An 18,084-nucleotide genomic window follows, 5' to 3' on the forward strand; every position below is an offset into this window, starting at 1 on the left:
CCGCGTTGACTTATATCAACGCCTGTATGCAGCTACGTATATTCATTTCACAGTAAAGCTATAACGGTTATGAACATTACGAAGTTGTAGCGACAGTCGATCCTTTCACACGTCGTCCGTGGTTGGAATAGGACAGGGTAAAATGATATGGGTCCGATATGTATCATCTGTCACACCACGTACGGTGGCTAAAAAAAACAGGCTTGAAGGTAATATGGAAATTGTGGCTATTAAATTACCAGAATTCGTTACGGCAAGGTGAGGCGGGTAGCTTGAACCCTAACGAGCATTACGTGTCGAAATCTTGCGCTTATGCCCTGTTGAGAGCAGCTCCTGCGAATTCTCTACTTGTATGGCACGACGTCAGGCAGGCGAAAGGGAATGGGTATGGAGCTGCGGTGCCTTTCCTTGCCGGCCGGGACGCAGCAAAAACGGCGCGCGGGTTACACGGCGCCGTCCTCGGATGCCTGCGCGCGCCGGGGGCTGCAACCCGCCGCTGCGACAATTTCGCAAATACGGCGCCCGCGCCGTGGGAGGGGCAGCCCGCCAGAGTGGGGCGCCGCCACGTGATGCCCGGGCGCGCGATATAAGCGGCGGCTTCGCTTCCGCCGGAACATAACACCGTGACGCGACGACATGAAGGAAATACCGGCTTCGTGCAGCGCGCGAGACGACGTCGACGCCGGCGCCGCAGCCGCCCCGTTGCAGGCGTGCAACGGCAGCGCGGCCGCTGCTGCCGACTGTGGCGCCGCCAAAGGTCAGTAGCAGCAAGCTCGGCCGTCGACGGCACCCCCACCACTCTCTTGCCCACTGTGTCTTCGCTGCTTCCGTTACGACATGGCTCACATCTGATATAGCATTTTCCGTGTAATAGTGACTCCTCAAAGTTTCGGAAGATTCCTGAGCCGCGACCAGACCGATATTCTGAATGTTTTGGGTTAAAGAGCAGTGCGAAAACCTGGTTACTGTATGTGGATATTATGTTCGCTTCGCTGCTGTGTAATCGATACACTGTAGTTGTGTGTGTGTTATGTGTAGCTCAGTTATACGTAGCAATGTAGACATACTATGTTGCATGAAACGATGAGCTGAATGCTTTTATACAGTCAAACAGTGACAGAAGCTCGTAGAAGCGCCTCTCTCAGATGACACATATCAGCTGTTCAAAGTTAACTGGTTAATTTGATAGTGTACATGAAACCAACTATTATCATTTACTCTCAGATGTATAATGAAGATATTCAGGACAGGATCAGCATCGGTCGTAAGTCTGTCTTATTTATTGCAGACCATTGGGTATCTGGCATGACGCATCTGAATTTGTGTGCCTCCAGACAAAATTGTATTTTGTTGAACTTGTTATTTGAATTTACTGTATTTTTATGTACAGTTCTTTTTAGCTTAACACTCTTTGACATTTGGGACGTTGGGTATCCGGTATCATGTAATACGAGGCTAGCTAAATGGATCTGTAAATGGCTGCTTGAGTTGGACTAATGCCTGTGCGTGCCTGAATTAGGTCGGAATCTGTATCAGGCTACATGGCTACTTATAACGGTATGTAATATTGTGGAATTGTAATTGTGTACAACTGTGACATAGCGTTTGATCAGCGTGCTGTTTCTATGTCTGATTCTTGTATTTATAGCACTGATGATAGCTGCACTTTCAGCTGAAACCTAGATCTCCAGTGGAATAAAAAAGACAGATGACATTACAACCGATGTTGAACTTCATTTGTCCTGGGCACAATAATTCCCATGGAATCGAACATGGTAAGGAAAATATTCCGTATAACAGTAGATATAACACGACAAAGCGGGGTGGCATTTACCCGAGACAAAGAAACAAACTGATGTGTGTCATTTTGTCAGCATTTACTCTTAATGAGATGGATGTAAATATATGCCTTGTCTAAATAAACCCTAGTATTTTGTTTTACAACCCTCAATTTTTTTGCGTGAAAATCGAATGTAATCCACTGCCTTTGTATCTATGTTTGGGCAACCACTTAATCACACGTTTTATTTAGCTCAGTTTATAACGAAATCCCACGGACGGAATTATTTTTGCTGTAATCTTTCTGATAAATTGAGAATTTAATTTTGTGCGAGAAAAGCACACTCTTCTCACACGTAAACCTTCAGGTGTCAGGCAGTCAAATCGGTACCAAACATTGTACATAGATAGAATACCAACCAAAGCACAGATATAGTTTGTGCTATGTGCTCTCGATCAGGAGAGCGTGCGTAAGCCGTAAGTAGTAAGTACCACATGAGCTACAGAGCAAAAGGAAAAGCATAACTGTGAGCGTCGGTCACATCGAGCTCCCGCAGGGAAGTCGATAGTGCGCTAGTTCGTCGTACAAGGGTCCTGATGTGAACCCTGGATCATGGCAGTTTCCGTACTGTAGTACGTGTGAAACTGTTATGTGGGACACGTTCCTGACAAGCAGAACGACTGTTCGGAATGTATATATCTATGCCATATAGCACTCAATTATTATTCTGATTACTATTAGTGTTATTGTTATTACTATTATTATTAATACTTTCGCACATGTGATGCAACTCTTTCTTTATTCTTCTGTTCCTTTGTTTGTGTTTATTCTGCGGAACAACAAATGTGCTCTATGAGTTTGTTACTTTCAAATGTGTTGTTGTTGTGGTCTTCAGTCCTGAAACTGGTTTGATGCAGCTCTCCATGCTACTCTATCCTGTGCAAGCTTCTTCATCTCCCAGTACCTACTGCAACCTACATTCTTCTGAATCTGCTTAGTGTAGTCATCTCTTGGTCTCCCTCTACGATTTTTACCCTCCACGCTGTCCTCCAATACTAAATTGGTGATCCCTTGATGCCTCACAACATGTTCTACCAACCGATCCCTTCTTCTTGTCAAGTTGTGCCACAAGATCCTCTTCTCCCCAATCCGATTCAGTACTTCCTCATTACTTATGTGATCTACCCATCTAATCTTCAGCATTCTCCTGTAGCACCACATTTCGAAAGCTTCTATTCTCTTCTTGTCTAAACTATTTATCGTCCATGTTTCACTTCCATACATGGCTACACTCCATACAAATACTTTCAGAAACGACTTCCTGACACTTAAATCTATACTCGACGTTAACAAACTTCTCTTCTTCAGAAACGCTTTCCTTGCCATTGCCAGTCTACATTTTATATCATCTCTACTTCGACCATCATCAGTTATTTTGCTCCCCAAATAGCAAAACTCCTTTACTACTTTAAGTGTCTCACTTCCTAATCTAATTCCCTCAGCATCACCCGACTTAATTCGACTACATTCCATTATCCTCGTTTTGCTTTTGTTGATGGTCATCTTATATCCTCCTTTCAAGACACTATCCATTCCGTTCAACTGCTCTTCCAAGTCCTTTGCTGTCTCTGACAGAATTACTATGTCATCGGCGAACCTCAAAGTTTTTATTTCTTCTCCATGGATTTTAATACCTACTCCGAATTTTTCTTTTCTTTCCTTCACTGCTTGCTCAATACACAGCTTGAATAACATCGGGGATAGACTACAGCCCTGTCTCACTCCCTTCCCAACCACTGCTTCCCTTTCATGTCCCTCGACTCTTATAACTGCCATCTGGTTTCTGTACAAATTGTAAATAGCCTTTCGCTCCCTGTATTTTACCCCTGCCACCTTCAGAATTTGAAAGAGAGTATTCCAGTCAAATTGTCAAAAGCTTTCTCTAAGTCTACAAATGCTAGAAACGTAGGTTTGCCCTTCCTTAATCTAGCTTCTAAGATAAGTCGTAGGGTCAGTATTGCCTCACGTGTTCCAACATTTCTACGGAATCCAAACTGATCTTCCCCGAGGTCGGCTTCTACTGTAAAGAACTAGCGTTAGTATTTTGCAGCTGTGACTTATTAAACTGATAGTTCGGTAATTTTCACATCTGTCAACACCTGCTTTCTTTGGGATTGGAATTATTATATTATTCTTGAAGTCGGAGGGTATTTCGCCTGTCTCATACATCTTGCTCACCAGATGGTAGAGTTTTGTCAGGACTGGCTCTCCCAAGGCCGTCAGTAGTTCCAGTGGAATGTTGTCTACTCCAGGGGCCTTGTTTCGACTCAGGTCTTTCAGTGCTCTGTCAAACTCTTCACGCAGTATCGTATCTCCCACTTCGTCTTCATCTACATCCTCTTCCATTTCCATAATATTGTCCTCAAGTACATCGCCCTTGTATAGACCTATATATTCCTTCCACCTTTCTGCTTTCCCTTCTTTGGTTAGAACTGGGTTTCCATCTGAGCTCTTAATATTCATACAAGTGGTCCTCTTTTCTCCAAAGGTCTCTTTAATTTTCCTGTAGGCAGTATCTATCTTACCCCTAGTGAGATAAGCCTCTACATCCTTACATTTGTCCTCCAGCCATCCCTGCTTAGCTATTTTGCACTTCCTGTCGATGTCATTTTTGAGACGTTTGTATTCCTTTTTGCCTGCTTCATTTACTGCATTTTTATATTTTCTCCTTTCATCAATTAAATTCAATATTTCTTCTGTTACCCAAGGATTTCTACTAGCCCTCGTCTTTTTACCGACTTGATCCTCTGCTGCCTTCACTACTTCATCCCTCAAAGCTACCCATTCTTCTTCTACTATATTTCTTTCCCCCATTCCTGTCAATTGCTCCCTAATGCTCTCCTTGAAACTCCGTACAACCTCTGGTTCTTTTAGTTTATCCAGGTCCCATCTCCTTAAATTTCCACCTTTTTGCAGTTTCTTCAGTTTTAATCTACAGCTCATAACCAACAGATTGTGGTCAGAGTCCACATCTGCCCCTGGAAATGTCTTACAATTTAAAACCTGGTTCCTAAATCTCTGTCGTACCGTTATATAATCTATCTGAAACCTGTCAGTATCTCCAGGCTTCTTCCATGTATACAGCCTTCTTTTATGATTCTTGAACCAAGTGTTACCTATGATTAAGTTGTGCTCTGTGCAATATTCTACCAGGCGGCTTCCTCTTTCATTTCTTTGCCCTAGTACATAGTCACCTATTACGTTTCCTTCTCTCCCTTTTCCTACTACCGAATTCCAGTCACCCATGACTATTAAATTTTCGTCACCCTTCACTAACTGAATAATTTCTTTTATTTGATCATACATTTCTTCAATTTCTTCGTCATCTGCAGAGCTAGTTGGCATATAAACTTGTACTACTGTGGTAGTCATGGGATTCATATCTATCTTGGCCACAATAATGCGTTGACTATGCTGTTTGTAGTAGCTTACCCGCATTCCTATTTTCCTATTCATTATTAAACCTACTCCTGCATTACCCCTATTTGATTTTGTGTTTATAACCCTGTAGTCACCTGACCAGAAGTCTTGCTCCTCCTGCCACCGAACTTCACTAATTCCCACTATATCTAACTTTAACCTATCCATTTCCCTTTTCAAATTTTCTAACTTACCTGCCCGATTAAGGGATCTGACATTCCACGCTCCGACCCGTAGAACGCCAGTTTTCTTTCTCCTGATAACGACATCCTCTTGAGTAGTTCCCGCCTGGAGATCCGAATGGGGTACTATTTTACCTCCGGAATATTTTACCCAAGAGATGCCATCATCATTTAATCATACAGTAAAGCTGCATGCCCTCGGGAAAAATTACGGCTGTAGTTTCCCTTTGCTTTCAGCCGTTCGCAGTACCAGCACAGCAAGGCTGTTTTGGTTATTGTTACAAGGCCAGATCAGTCAATCATCCAGACTGTTGCCCCTGCAACTACTGAAAAGGCTCCTGCCCCTCTTCAGGAACCAGACGTTTGTCTGGCCTCTCAACAGATACCCCTCCGTTGTGGTTGCACCTACGGTACGGCTACTTCCAAATAAAGGAATCGAAAGTGGACTGCTAGTATTACATTGCTATAAACTAAACTCTGAATAGACTTTCATATGTCAGAAATATGCCTCCCATGTAACAGTTTCATATTCACTACAATAAAAAATCTGGCAACACCAGAGCTTGAACGCAGGATTCTTGGTACGACTAACAATATACAACTTCCGCACGGGAACTCTAGAAGACAGACTCTCAAAGTTCTGCTTTTCCTGTGCTCCGTGAGTCATGTGCTACCTATTACTGTTTACGCACGTTCTTATGGACGACAGCACATAGCACAAGGTATATTGGAGTTTCGGTAGATACCCTATCGATATACAACGTTAGATACCGATCTGACTGTCTGACATCTGCAGGCATTTACGCATGTCCTCAGAGGAATACTTTGCTTCTTTATTACTCTTCTCAGTACACCAGTACTCCTCTTTTCACTAGCACGCCTTCAACTTAATTTTGAATTGCGCATTCTGTCATCTTCTCCGTCGGTAATGACACTCTTTTTTTCTGCTAATCCTCAATACGTTGTATGGCGGTAATGACAAGACGTGATGCGTGTCCACGCACGTATGTTCCGCTTTCACTTCCCTCCCTTGAATTGTGCATTACTTTGAGCTGAAACGTGCTGCACCCAGAAACATGAACGAGTTAACTCGAGTGCGGCAGGAAAAGTTTGTGTTACCGAATGATAACCCTGAGCACTATTAAAGTTGATGCTGCAAATATTCAACCCGCCTATACTTTTTTTCACAGTCGAAGGCATCACAGTCGAAAGCGGATTGAAACTAGATCTTAGTATTCTCAAATGTTGTTATGGATCTGTTTTCCAGACTGCAATCTGTTACTTACGACTTCAAGCCACGATGTGTTCAGCACAGTACTGGAGTATGTTTTGCGTGCTCTGCTGTGCGTACTTTCCTCATCACGTACGTGGTATGCTATAGACACTTGACACCGGTTGTATGTTTTATCTTTGGGTTAACCTAGTTTCTGTTTCCTACTGAGTGTTCCCCTGAACGACAATCAATGTTATCTGCTTAACGATAGCAGTATATCATTTTTCATTGCTTACACTGACATACAATGTGTCTGCTGGAAAAAGATTCTAAACACAATGTCAATGTACTTGTTTCAGGCAAAACAATGGAGAATTTAATCACAAAATGCGTATATATAATTAAAAAATACAAAGACAACTGCACCTAAAATTTCAATGTAGGTCTAATAGGGCAGCTGGTAAGAGATGCCTAATAAGAGAACAAAGATAAAATAATGTCAGGAACAAAAACTGAAAAAGAGAAAAAAAGAACATGAAAATAAGAGAAAAGCTATAAAACCACAATACACTCCTAACGAATGTCACGAATGTTTTCCTGGGCAACACAATGATTATAACGAAACAAGAGGAAAACCAATTAAGATCATTAAATTTCTAGAGTAGTGCAACATAGTTAAACATTGATCTAACCCGAAGGTACTAGAAAAGAACACAAGATTTTCTAAAGCACAACTCACACATACAAGCCAACAGATTAAATGGATGGAACAAAAGGACGTCATGAGACCTACTTTAAACTACTTACGAAAGTTCCATGCACCTGAGATAACATGTGGATCAGCCGTGAACTTTCACAGCGCACCTACCTATCACCTAGGTGGATATATGCATATATACAAACAGAAACTACGTGTATTAATAATATTAATAGAAGAACACAAGCTTGGAAAGTGCTGGGGAACTTCCGTAAAGGCTTAAAGGATATAAATGTCTGAAACAGCTGCCATCACACCATTTGATATGCCTACCAACGTTGCCACTACAGAAACCAACAACATTAAAAAACAATACTTGAAAACATGAGGAGATTGCAGAGCCACATATCATTCGTCAGTAGACTTTTAACCGATATCTTTTTAAATCGTTGTGGAAGTAAGATTTTCGAGACAGTAATGAAGCCTGAAAAACGCAGAGTAATATAATGGCGCAGTTATGTAGATGACTTTATTTGCCTCTGAGAATCACAGGAAGTGGGCAAGATATTATTGTATAAGGGAGATCGCTGATGATGGGGTATGTAGTGCTTGTGCTGACATTAAGAGGGAAGTTGGAAAGCGGCTGGAATTGAGAACTGTGTCGAACCAAAGTTAGAGGTGACAACTGAAACAATCACAACTTATCGAATATCAAGTCTCGTACCACTGCTCCATATCAACAATGTTAAGCTAAAGTTAAATGCACCATAAAAACAGGAAGTGACAAAGCACTGAATTTCCTAGACCTCACAATATACAGGATCAGCAACGAACTTCAGTTCGCTATTTACAGAAAACTCGCCACTATTAGCACAGCCGTTAGTGAGGGCTTGAACCACCTTAAACCACTTCGGTGGAACACAAGCAAATCGATTGCAATACACGTTACACAGATGGAATGAAAGTCCACTCATTTACTAAGAGCTGCTGTAAATTGGTATGAAACAAGCGTAGCAGACAAGTTGAACCACAAAATAAATACAAAGAGGTAAGGAACATATAACAGACAGAATAAACTAACGATTAAAGCAACAATTACGTAGTTCATACCCACCTACAACAACAAATCAGCTCGTAGGATAGTTAGTGTGCCTAGAAAACAAGGACTTAATGTTACCATCAGAACTAAAATTTCAAACTAAAGAAACTGCGGGCAACAACATCTACCTTAGGACAAATACATCTGGCATTTGTTACCTGACCTGCCGAAACTGCAACTCAGAATACAATGGGAAAAGTTGTAGAAATGTTAGCACTAGACACCGGCTTACATTAGAGGACTGTAAGTACCAGATTTCATTCAAAACCACCACAAGAGCTTCGGAACATGAACCATATGCCAAAAAATATGACACAGTCCTAAAAATTCATAAAAACAGCTGCAGCACCTCACATAGAAATAATCGTGGAAGAGAACAACGGCATACAAGAAACTATTGCAGAAAGGGTTGATTCGACTTTTGTTTTTGTTGAAACATTGTATATTATGTTAATTAAACGAAACACTTAGTTACCCTTGTTTCACAAACTTTATTATTATTGCAAGAGTTAGGTTTCGGGTTAGAAGCCCATTTTCTAGTACACAAAAGCTGGCAACCAAACAGAGATAATCATGTCAACTTCTTTATTTACTACTTTTTGACTTAATAAATTAAGGTTATCTCTGTTGATAATTTTGGCATAGTTACATTTGTTGTGTGTTGGGGTTACTTCGTATTCTAAACACTACGCATTAAACCAAATATGGATCAATTGTGCAGTAGAAAATGGACTTATAGCCTGAAACCTATATCGTACAGTAATAATAAAGTTTCTGAAACAAGCGAAATAAGTGCTTCATTTAATTAATACAATATACAATGCTTCTTCAAGAACCCAAAATTAAATCGATTAAAATGATTAGGAATACAAGTGAAGCAACCTTAACTGTGCTTTGTAGACGATTCCTTACAAAAAAGGCGAAAATATGTCCCATATTGTTTTAATAACCCCAGAATACGACAAATGCAACTGTGTCAAAAATGTCAACAGAGATAAATTATATAGTTTACGTGAAGAATCGATAGATTAAGGAGTTGACGTGTTTATCTGTGCTTGGTTGCCATTTTTTGGATCAGTTGTGTACCTGAAAATGGGCTTATAACCCGAAATATAGGTCACACGATAACAATAAAGTTTGTGCAACAGGACTAAATAAGTGTCTTGTTTAATTAGATCTCGCTAGGTCCATCCCTCTCATTAAACACTACCTCCAGCTAACTGCTGTCTCCATACTCTGCTATTTGACCGTTTACTACTGAACATATTGTCATTAAGCCGCCACACTTGCTTATAAAAGAGGGAGACGAGATAATAAAATTTTCACGCCCACACACTGGAGCCTACTTATTAAATTTTGGAGGCTTTCTGAATTGACGAAAAGTGCATTCTGATTTTGGAAGACCACTAAATTCCGAATTCATAGACGTTAAACACTTTGAAACAATACGTCCGTTCGAAAGGGCCCATGACTTACCTCCTACACTCAGGAAGGCTTCCAGCCAATTCGTGATGTCGAAAGCATCCAGCAGCTCACGATTTGTTTTGTTTCTTAACACACAGGCATTTGGGTCAACCAGCCTTAAGAGCAGAAAGTGGGAGTTTCCACTGGTCATTTCTTGCCCCTATTAATATCACTAAACCGCAAAGCACAGCTTGCTGACAGCACTTTTTGCAATTTTATTTCCAACAGGTGTTGGAAAACGCCTCCTTGGAACATGAATAGGCAGAAACACCAGACGAGTAGACAGCCCTTTCCATTGTAAACCGTTTCTCTGCTCATAAGGAACTGTTAACAAAAGTAAAACTGAAGCACAAACCAAAACTAAACTCACCTCACCACAGAAAAGCAAACACACACACACACACACACACACAGATGCGAAAATATCGTTCGAAATATCTATCCACAACACGGGAAACAAGATGGCAAAACAGATGTGAAATTGAAAATCTTAAAGAAGAGAAAGAAAGGTAAGTTTTAATGATAATAAAGAATATTTTTCTCTTACAAATGTAGTAGTAATGCGGATGGTGGAGGTTTGCTAAGAGAGATTAATAAAGCAGTGTATGAGCTTACACACTACTGGCCATTAAAATTGTTACACCAAGAAGAAATGCAGATGATAAATGGGTATTCATTGGACAAATATATTATACTAGAACTGACATGTGATTACATTTTCATGCAATTTGAGTGCATAGATCCTGAGAAATCAGTACCCAGAACAAACACCTCTGGCCGTAATAACGGCCTTGATACGCCTGGGCATTGAGTCAGAGCTTGGATGGCGTGTACAAGTACAGCTGCCCATGCAGCTTCAACACGATACCACGGTTCATCAAGAGTAGTCACTGCCGTTGGGATCCAGCACGGGGTTCCGTATTACCCTCCTGAACCCACCGATTCCATATTTTGCTAACAGTCATTGGATCTCAAGCAACGCGAGCAGCAATGTCGCGATACGATATACCGCAATCGCGATATGCTACAATCCGACCTTTATCAAAGTCGGAAACGTGATGGTACGCATTTCGCCTCCTTACACGAGACATCACAACAACGTTTTACCAGGCAACGCCGGTCAACTGCTGTTTGTGTATGAGAAATCGGTTGGAAATATTCCTATGTCAGCACTTTGTAGGTGTCGCCACCGGCGCCAACCTTGTGTGAATGCTCTGAAAAGCTAAGCATTTGCATAAAACAGCATCTTCTTCCCGTCGGTTAAATTTCGCGTCTGTAGCACGTCATCTTCGTGGTCTAGCAATTTGAATGGACAGTAGTGTATTATTAATGAAAGTAACTGGCTTTCTTTGCAAACGGCTGACTTTTCACATGCAACAAAAGTAATACAAAGAATACTACTACTGCAAAGAAGACAAACAGCTGCGTTCTGATAAATAAACTCTATGCACTAGTGGCCCGAATTTGAGCATAAACGAGAACTGCAAACACACGCAAATGCAGTTATGCAAAGCCTTTCCAACACTCCTTCTGTTTAAGTGATTGCATTTACCAATTAACAGCACTGATCATTGAGCACAAATATACAAATCTTACTTTGGTTTATGCTTTGGTCAACAAATAAGCTAGTTGGTCTTTGGTACACACATAAACAACTTCTATCTCTTTACACTGCACTGTTTCACTCAAGAAATGATAAAGTACATCTATACGTTCGGTGCGTTTGTAATGCTCAGGATTTTGTGAAAACTTGATTGCACTCTGGTAATTTGTAATGTATTTGGTTCTTTACACTTGATTCCCAGACCACCTAGTAATTTTCTCAGCCAAATTGCGTCCTTAGCAGCAGTAGCAGCAGCTACATATTCGTATTCAGTTATACTTAGAGCGACAACCAGGTTACAGGACCACTAGCCAAAAGAGAAACTTATCTTGTTGTTGACTCTCGCGATGTAAGATCACCTACGTAGTCAGCATCAGAAAAACCAACCAGCTGTATTTCTCTCCCGCTGTTTGAGTACTCTATACAGTAATCTGGTGTTTCAATTAAGTACCTGTAAATTCTTTTCACTGATTGCCAATGTGCATTAGTATGGCTGTTCAAAAATCTGTTCACACTGTTCACAGCAAATGAAATATCTGGTCGAGAGATAACTGACAAAAGCATGAGTAATCCAACAGCTTCACGATATGGTACTTTTTCACCACTGAACTCTTCATCATTAGGTAACAGACTCACATGAGGATCAGCAGGAACACTGAAACCTTTCGCTTCAGACATTCCAAATTTATCAGTTATTCTTCTCGTATACTGGTGTTGACATGTTAACATTTTCTTTCCCACACGATCTCGCTCAATTTCCACTCCGAAAAAGCAATGACCTTCACCGACAATGATTTGAAAGTCTTCTTTTAGTGATGTAAAAACTTCATGGATTGCCTGCATTGACTTTGATGCAATGAGACCAATCATCTACAAATAATGCTAGCAAGATAACATCACCACTGATTACACCACTGAATAAACATGGATCAGCGTCAGTTGCTTCAAAACTATAATGTGAAAGAAATTCTATAAATTTCTTATTCCAACACCGAGGAGCCTGCTAAACATGGATCAGCGTCAGTTGCTTAAAAACTATAATGTGAAAGAAAGTCTATAAATTTCTTATTCCAACACCGAGGAGCCTGCTTAAGTCCGTACAGTGATTCCTCGGGTTGCAGACTACAGGTTTCTCTGTTTTAACCATCACTATCTCATGTACATCCATGTAAACTTCCTCTTCAAGGCTTCCAGGCAGAAATGCTGTGCGAACTTCAAACTGTATCATCTCTAGATCATTATATGCGACAATTGCCAAGAAAACTCTGAGTGAATCATATTGTATCACTGGTGAAAAGGTCTCATAGTAGTTAACACCACAGTCCTGTTTGAAACCTCTTGTACACAGCCGTGATTTCTACCGAGTAATCTTACCATCTGTGTCAAATAAAACTTTGAACACCCATTTTGAGTCAATAACTCTAGGAACTATCTTCCAGGTTTTGTTGTCTTCATGAGCTTTCAGTTCATCTTCAATTGCTTTTTTCCAGTGTTTTGAGTCAGGACCAGAAATTGCTTCTTTAAAGCTGCAAGGATTATTATACTGAGCAAAATCAACTTCGTACCTTGCTGGCTCGAGTATGATAGAATGATCTCGTAGCTAAATCGACGGCACTTTTGTAGGTTGCTCTTCAGTTTGCAATTTAGCCTTATTTACGTCATTTTGTGAAATTTCCATCTCTTCCTGTGCTTGCGCTGATTCACCAGTAACATGCATGTACCAATCCACGATATCTTGTTCTTCGTCAGTCTTAAGTTTAAGTATGTGTCCTCAACTTCTTGTTGTGCAGACGCTGATCTGTTGCTAACCTCACTGAATGTGACATCCCTCGATACAAACACTTTGTGACTCGCGGTCTCATAAAGTCGATTATTTGTTGATTCTCCTTGATAACCAATAAGTACAACTTTTCTGGATTCAGCATCAAACTTGCTGCGAAGTTGTTTTGCTACATGTACAAAAAGCATCTGATCCAAACACTCGAAGATATCCATATATGGTTTTCGTGCATTCCACAACTCGTATGAAGTTTGCTCCGAATTGCGTTTTGTTGAACTCTTATTTAATATGTATACAGCAGTGTTAACAGCCTCTGCCCATAAAAACGTCGGAAGGTTTTTGGCTTCCAACATCGTGTGTGCACATTCAACAATTGTGCGAGTGTCCCTCTCAAAACGACCATACTGTTCTGGCGTGTATGGAGCAGTTGTTTCTAACTGAATTTCATGTTTCCTCAGAAACTGTTTCGTACCATAATTAATGTGTTCAGTGCCATTGTCCACACGTAATGTTTTGACATTCTGACCAAACTTGTTCAACAAAAGATTACTGAATTTACGAAACCGATCAATGACACCGGATTTATGTCTTAGAAAAAAAAAATAGCTCTGTAGCCAGTTGTATCATCTTTGAATATGACAAAAAACTTTGAAACACCAATTGATTCGACTGACATTGGCCCATACACGTCTGAATGAATAAATTCCCCTGGTTTTGTTGAACGATTTGTGTCTTTGTTGCTGAACTTCAGCCAATGTGCCTTGCCTAGCTGGGATGATTCACAGAAAAAATCTCCTTGTTTTTTTTACATTTAGTCCTTCGACCACCCCTTTTGCTCACATCTGTTGATTTGTTCTTGTACTGACTTGTTCATGCCACTGTTTGAGATCAGTCACTGCAGTATTAACTTCACTGCCTAGTCTGGATTTTGTCATGAAACACATCCTATAAATATTGTTCTCTGCCTTCACGCGTTCAGCTACAGTCTCTCCGTCACGTCTTACCAGGAAAGTACTTGGGCTCGAACAAACACAAATACACCAAAATCGTGTGAGAAATAATGTAAAGGCCTCTTATTGCACTAGCGATACTCCCGCATTTGCATAAGTCTGCAGTCGTCGTTGAAGGCCTCTGCGTATGCCATGCCGCATTGCGCACTGACCTGCCGGTACGCCAGTCGGGACCAGTAGGGGCGGTGCAGTGTGCCTCTAAAGTTGCGTTTTGTGACATTATTTGTGTACTGAAGCGTCAGATGGCTCGGCGATTGGTAATCAATCCTGCTAATGTATTGCGACTGGTTGAGATGAAGTTACAAAGAACCCTTCTTCGTGAAGATGGTATTGGTGTAGAAGACGAATCATTCGCATGTTTTCTGGTATCTATTATAGTGCAGAAGTATGAGCATAAGTTAGAAACAGATACTTTTGTAACGCTAACACATAATGATGATGATAGGGATGATAATGCCGAACAACTCATTGCAAACGGTAGTGCTACGGCAAGTGCGGGAAGAGGCGATGGAAGCAGTGACAGTGAATACCAACCGTCTCCCAAGAAGAAGGTTAAAGTTGCAAGTATCATCAAGGCGTTTGATGACAACACACTGGAGAACATGTTCGATGATTATTATGTAAGAGGTTTCGACACATACAACAAGCTTCTGAAAAGATACCCTAAACTGAAGTCTAAAAGCAATATTAAAAACATACTGGATTACGTGGCAAAGAAAAGAGAAGGAAATACAGTTTTCAAAGGAAATCGTTCACTGCTGTTCAAGACCATCAAGGAGCATGTAATGGCGACATTCGATGAAGCGCGAGAATGCGGTTCCGCCGTTCATTATTGGCATTCACAACAATGGGCATTGGACGTAGCCAAAAATCTCAGGTGTACAAAATTTACAGCTGCACTAGGATTTATTACTAATTTGAAAAAGGAGATTAGGATAACATCACGCCGTATCACTATGCTCCAAGCACGAAAACATAAGGATGACGAAGAAGAGCTGGTTGAAAGAGCTCAAACGTTTGTTGCTGACGTCAATGAATATATCACGAGAGAAAACATCGATATTAGTAGTTCTGTATGGAACTGTGATCAGAGTCAGTTCAGCTATGAACTTTCTTGTGACAGAACACTATCCATGAAAGGGGAGAGAAACACTGTCGCGATGCCAATCAGTTAACTGTGCAACACACAGTTAGACGATCGATGTTGCTATATCAATGGACGGACGATTGGCAGACAAACTCTATATTTGCTTCCGACTGGTGTGATGTCATAAGCGAGTGACTGCGGGTGAGATCGCTCTCTAAGTTTTTATATATTTTTAGATTTCAGATACATATTTTAACGGTTTTTGTGATAATATTTACTTTATAAGTAACTTATTAGTAGTACCTTCATTCACCTCTGCCTTTCTTGTGTTGTGACCTGATATTTGTGAGTGTTTCGTATCGAGCAACTTAACCTCTTACCTGTGTTTACATTCCGCGCTGAGCAGTTGAAGCTGTAGAGGCGCATCGAAAGCTAAGTACTAATTAATTGTTTGTGTATAGTGGTTTATTTAGGAACTTAACTAGTCTTCAACCGGTGTTCTTGGTGTTTTATGGTGAAATAATTTCAGAAGAACCTTTTGGGAACTGTTTTCAGTTCCGTTACTGTGTCATTAGACGTTTGATTCTCTTTCTGTATTAGTCTTTTGTTACATTCTCATTTGTTGTTGATTAATATTGTTAATAATAGTAGTTACTTCCCTTGCAGAATAAGTTTGTGATTATTGTAGTCAGGTTTTTAACACCTTCTTATTGTAGTAGCGGAACTTAGATAAAGTAGTTTTCTTGTTTCAATAAGTGTAAAATTTTACCATGAGTGAGAAGTGTGGGATTTGCCGTAGGTTCGTGAGTAGTGGATCGCGGTGTGAGACTTGTTCGAAGTATTTTCACTGGGGGGGGGGGGGGGGATGCAGTGGAGAAGGCAGTGGGCATTCTGGTGAGATCCTCTCCTGGAACTGCAGGTTATGTAGCAAGAATAAGCTGATAGGGGAGCAGAGGAGCGTAAGATCTGTGCCCTTCACGTGCAGTTGAAAAACGCACAGGAGGAGCTAGATAGGATGAGGAGGGAGAAGGGGGTTGGGGAAAGGGAGCTGACTGTTGGCAAGAGATCTGCTAGGAGAATGAGATTTTCACATAGTTTTGCTATTGGTGTTTGCAGTAGATATGACCAACTGTCAGGGTCTAGTGGAGAGGAATCTCTAGTAGCTGTAGATGTAGGAAGTATGCAGCAGATCTCAGCAGTTACGGTGGCTAGGACAGTTGCAAAGTCGAAGAGGAAGAAGAAGGTTCTGCTGTTAGGTAGTTCTCATGGCAGAGGTGTAGGCCAGCAGTTGCAGGAAGTGTTGGGGAGTGAGTACCAGGTCACCAGCATTGTGAAGCCTAATGCAGGACTGGCTCAGGTGACTGTTAACATAGGGGGGTTTTGTAGGGATTTTACTAAAGAGGATCAGGTAGTGATTGTGGATGGGGCTGGTATAGTATTGATAGGAATGGGGAGTATGACATAGATGGTGACCTGGAAAAGATAGCCACTCAGACTGGCAACAGGAATGTGCATTTCGTGGAACTGTTTCAGCGTCACGATCGGCCTCATCTTAATACAGCTGTCAGGCGTAATAACATGAGACTTGAGGGTGCGCTAATGACAGAAAGCATGGGTCACATTTCAGTGGTGTCGGTGGAGTCTGTCAGCAGGACGGGTTTCACTAGACATGGCCTGCACCTCCACAGGTATGGGAAGTGGAGGTTGGCATAGCTTATAGGTGACAGCATAGGTGGGGGTGGTGGGATCACTCATGGGAAAATTCCTGCAGTAGTGTGTGTTAGAGCTGCACCTTTTTTAGATTGAAGTCAGTTGATAGGTATTCCTGCTTAAGGGAAGTCTCCCTAGCAAAGGAACCACTTTTGACAAAGCTTAGGTATCCGAGTAATGAGGGAATTAGCATATTTCATCAAAATATACAACGTATTAGAGATAAAGTTAGTGAACTGCTTATAGATGTTGGTTCTGAAATTATTGGTATATCTGAACACTTCTTAAATAAGGAGACAGTTCAGAGGCTTCCTTTACCAGGATACAGGTTGGCTGGCAGCTTTTCTAGGAGCTCTTTGCGGTGTGGGGGAGTAGCCATGTATGTGAAAAACGGTATCCCATTTGAGTCAATTGATGTTTCAAAGTACTGCACTGAAAAGGTGTTTGAATGTTGTGCAGGTGTGGTTAAATTTAATGGAGCTAAACTAAAAAAAATGGCTCTGAGCACTATGCGACTTAACTTCTGAGGTCATCAGTCGCCTAGAACTTAGAACTAATTAAACCTAACTAACCTAAGGACACCACACACACCCATGCCCGAGGCAGGATTCGAACCTGCGACCGTAGCGGTCGCTCGGCTCCATACTGCAGCGCCTAGAACCGCACGGCCACGCTAAACTAAAACTGTTGTTATTTATAGATGCCGAGACGCCGATTTCACAACATTTTTCCTAAAGCTAGAGGAGGTTTTTGATTCACTTTATAGGAAATACAAAAAGTTTGTTGTATGTGGTGACTTCAATATTAATTGTATAAGTGATTGTGCAAGGAAAAGGATGCTGGTAGACCTCCTTAATTCATATAATCTTATGCAAACCGTATTCTTACCAACTAAAGTGCAAGGGAACAGTAGAACAACCATAGACAACATTTTTGTTCATTCGTCATTACTAGGAGGGCATTCTGTTAGTAAAAAGGT

At 41.1% G+C, this 18,084-nt stretch overlaps 1 protein-coding gene across 1 annotated transcript in view; it reads left to right on the forward strand.

Annotated features, from left to right (window-relative positions):
* The first annotated feature begins 633 nt into the window (after positions 1-633).
* LOC126266959 (GTP cyclohydrolase 1) overlaps positions 634-18,084 on the forward strand; it is a 463,436-nt gene continuing 445,985 nt past the window's right edge. The window contains exon 1 of the mRNA XM_049971679.1: positions 634-757. Coding sequence (XP_049827636.1) covers positions 637-757 — 121 coding nt within the window. The 5' untranslated portion in view covers positions 634-636. The remainder of the gene's footprint in view (positions 758-18,084) is intronic.

The sequence above is a fragment of the Schistocerca gregaria genome, chromosome 4 (assembly GCF_023897955.1).
Source record: "Schistocerca gregaria isolate iqSchGreg1 chromosome 4, iqSchGreg1.2, whole genome shotgun sequence".
Taxonomy (NCBI): domain Eukaryota; kingdom Metazoa; phylum Arthropoda; class Insecta; order Orthoptera; family Acrididae; genus Schistocerca; species Schistocerca gregaria.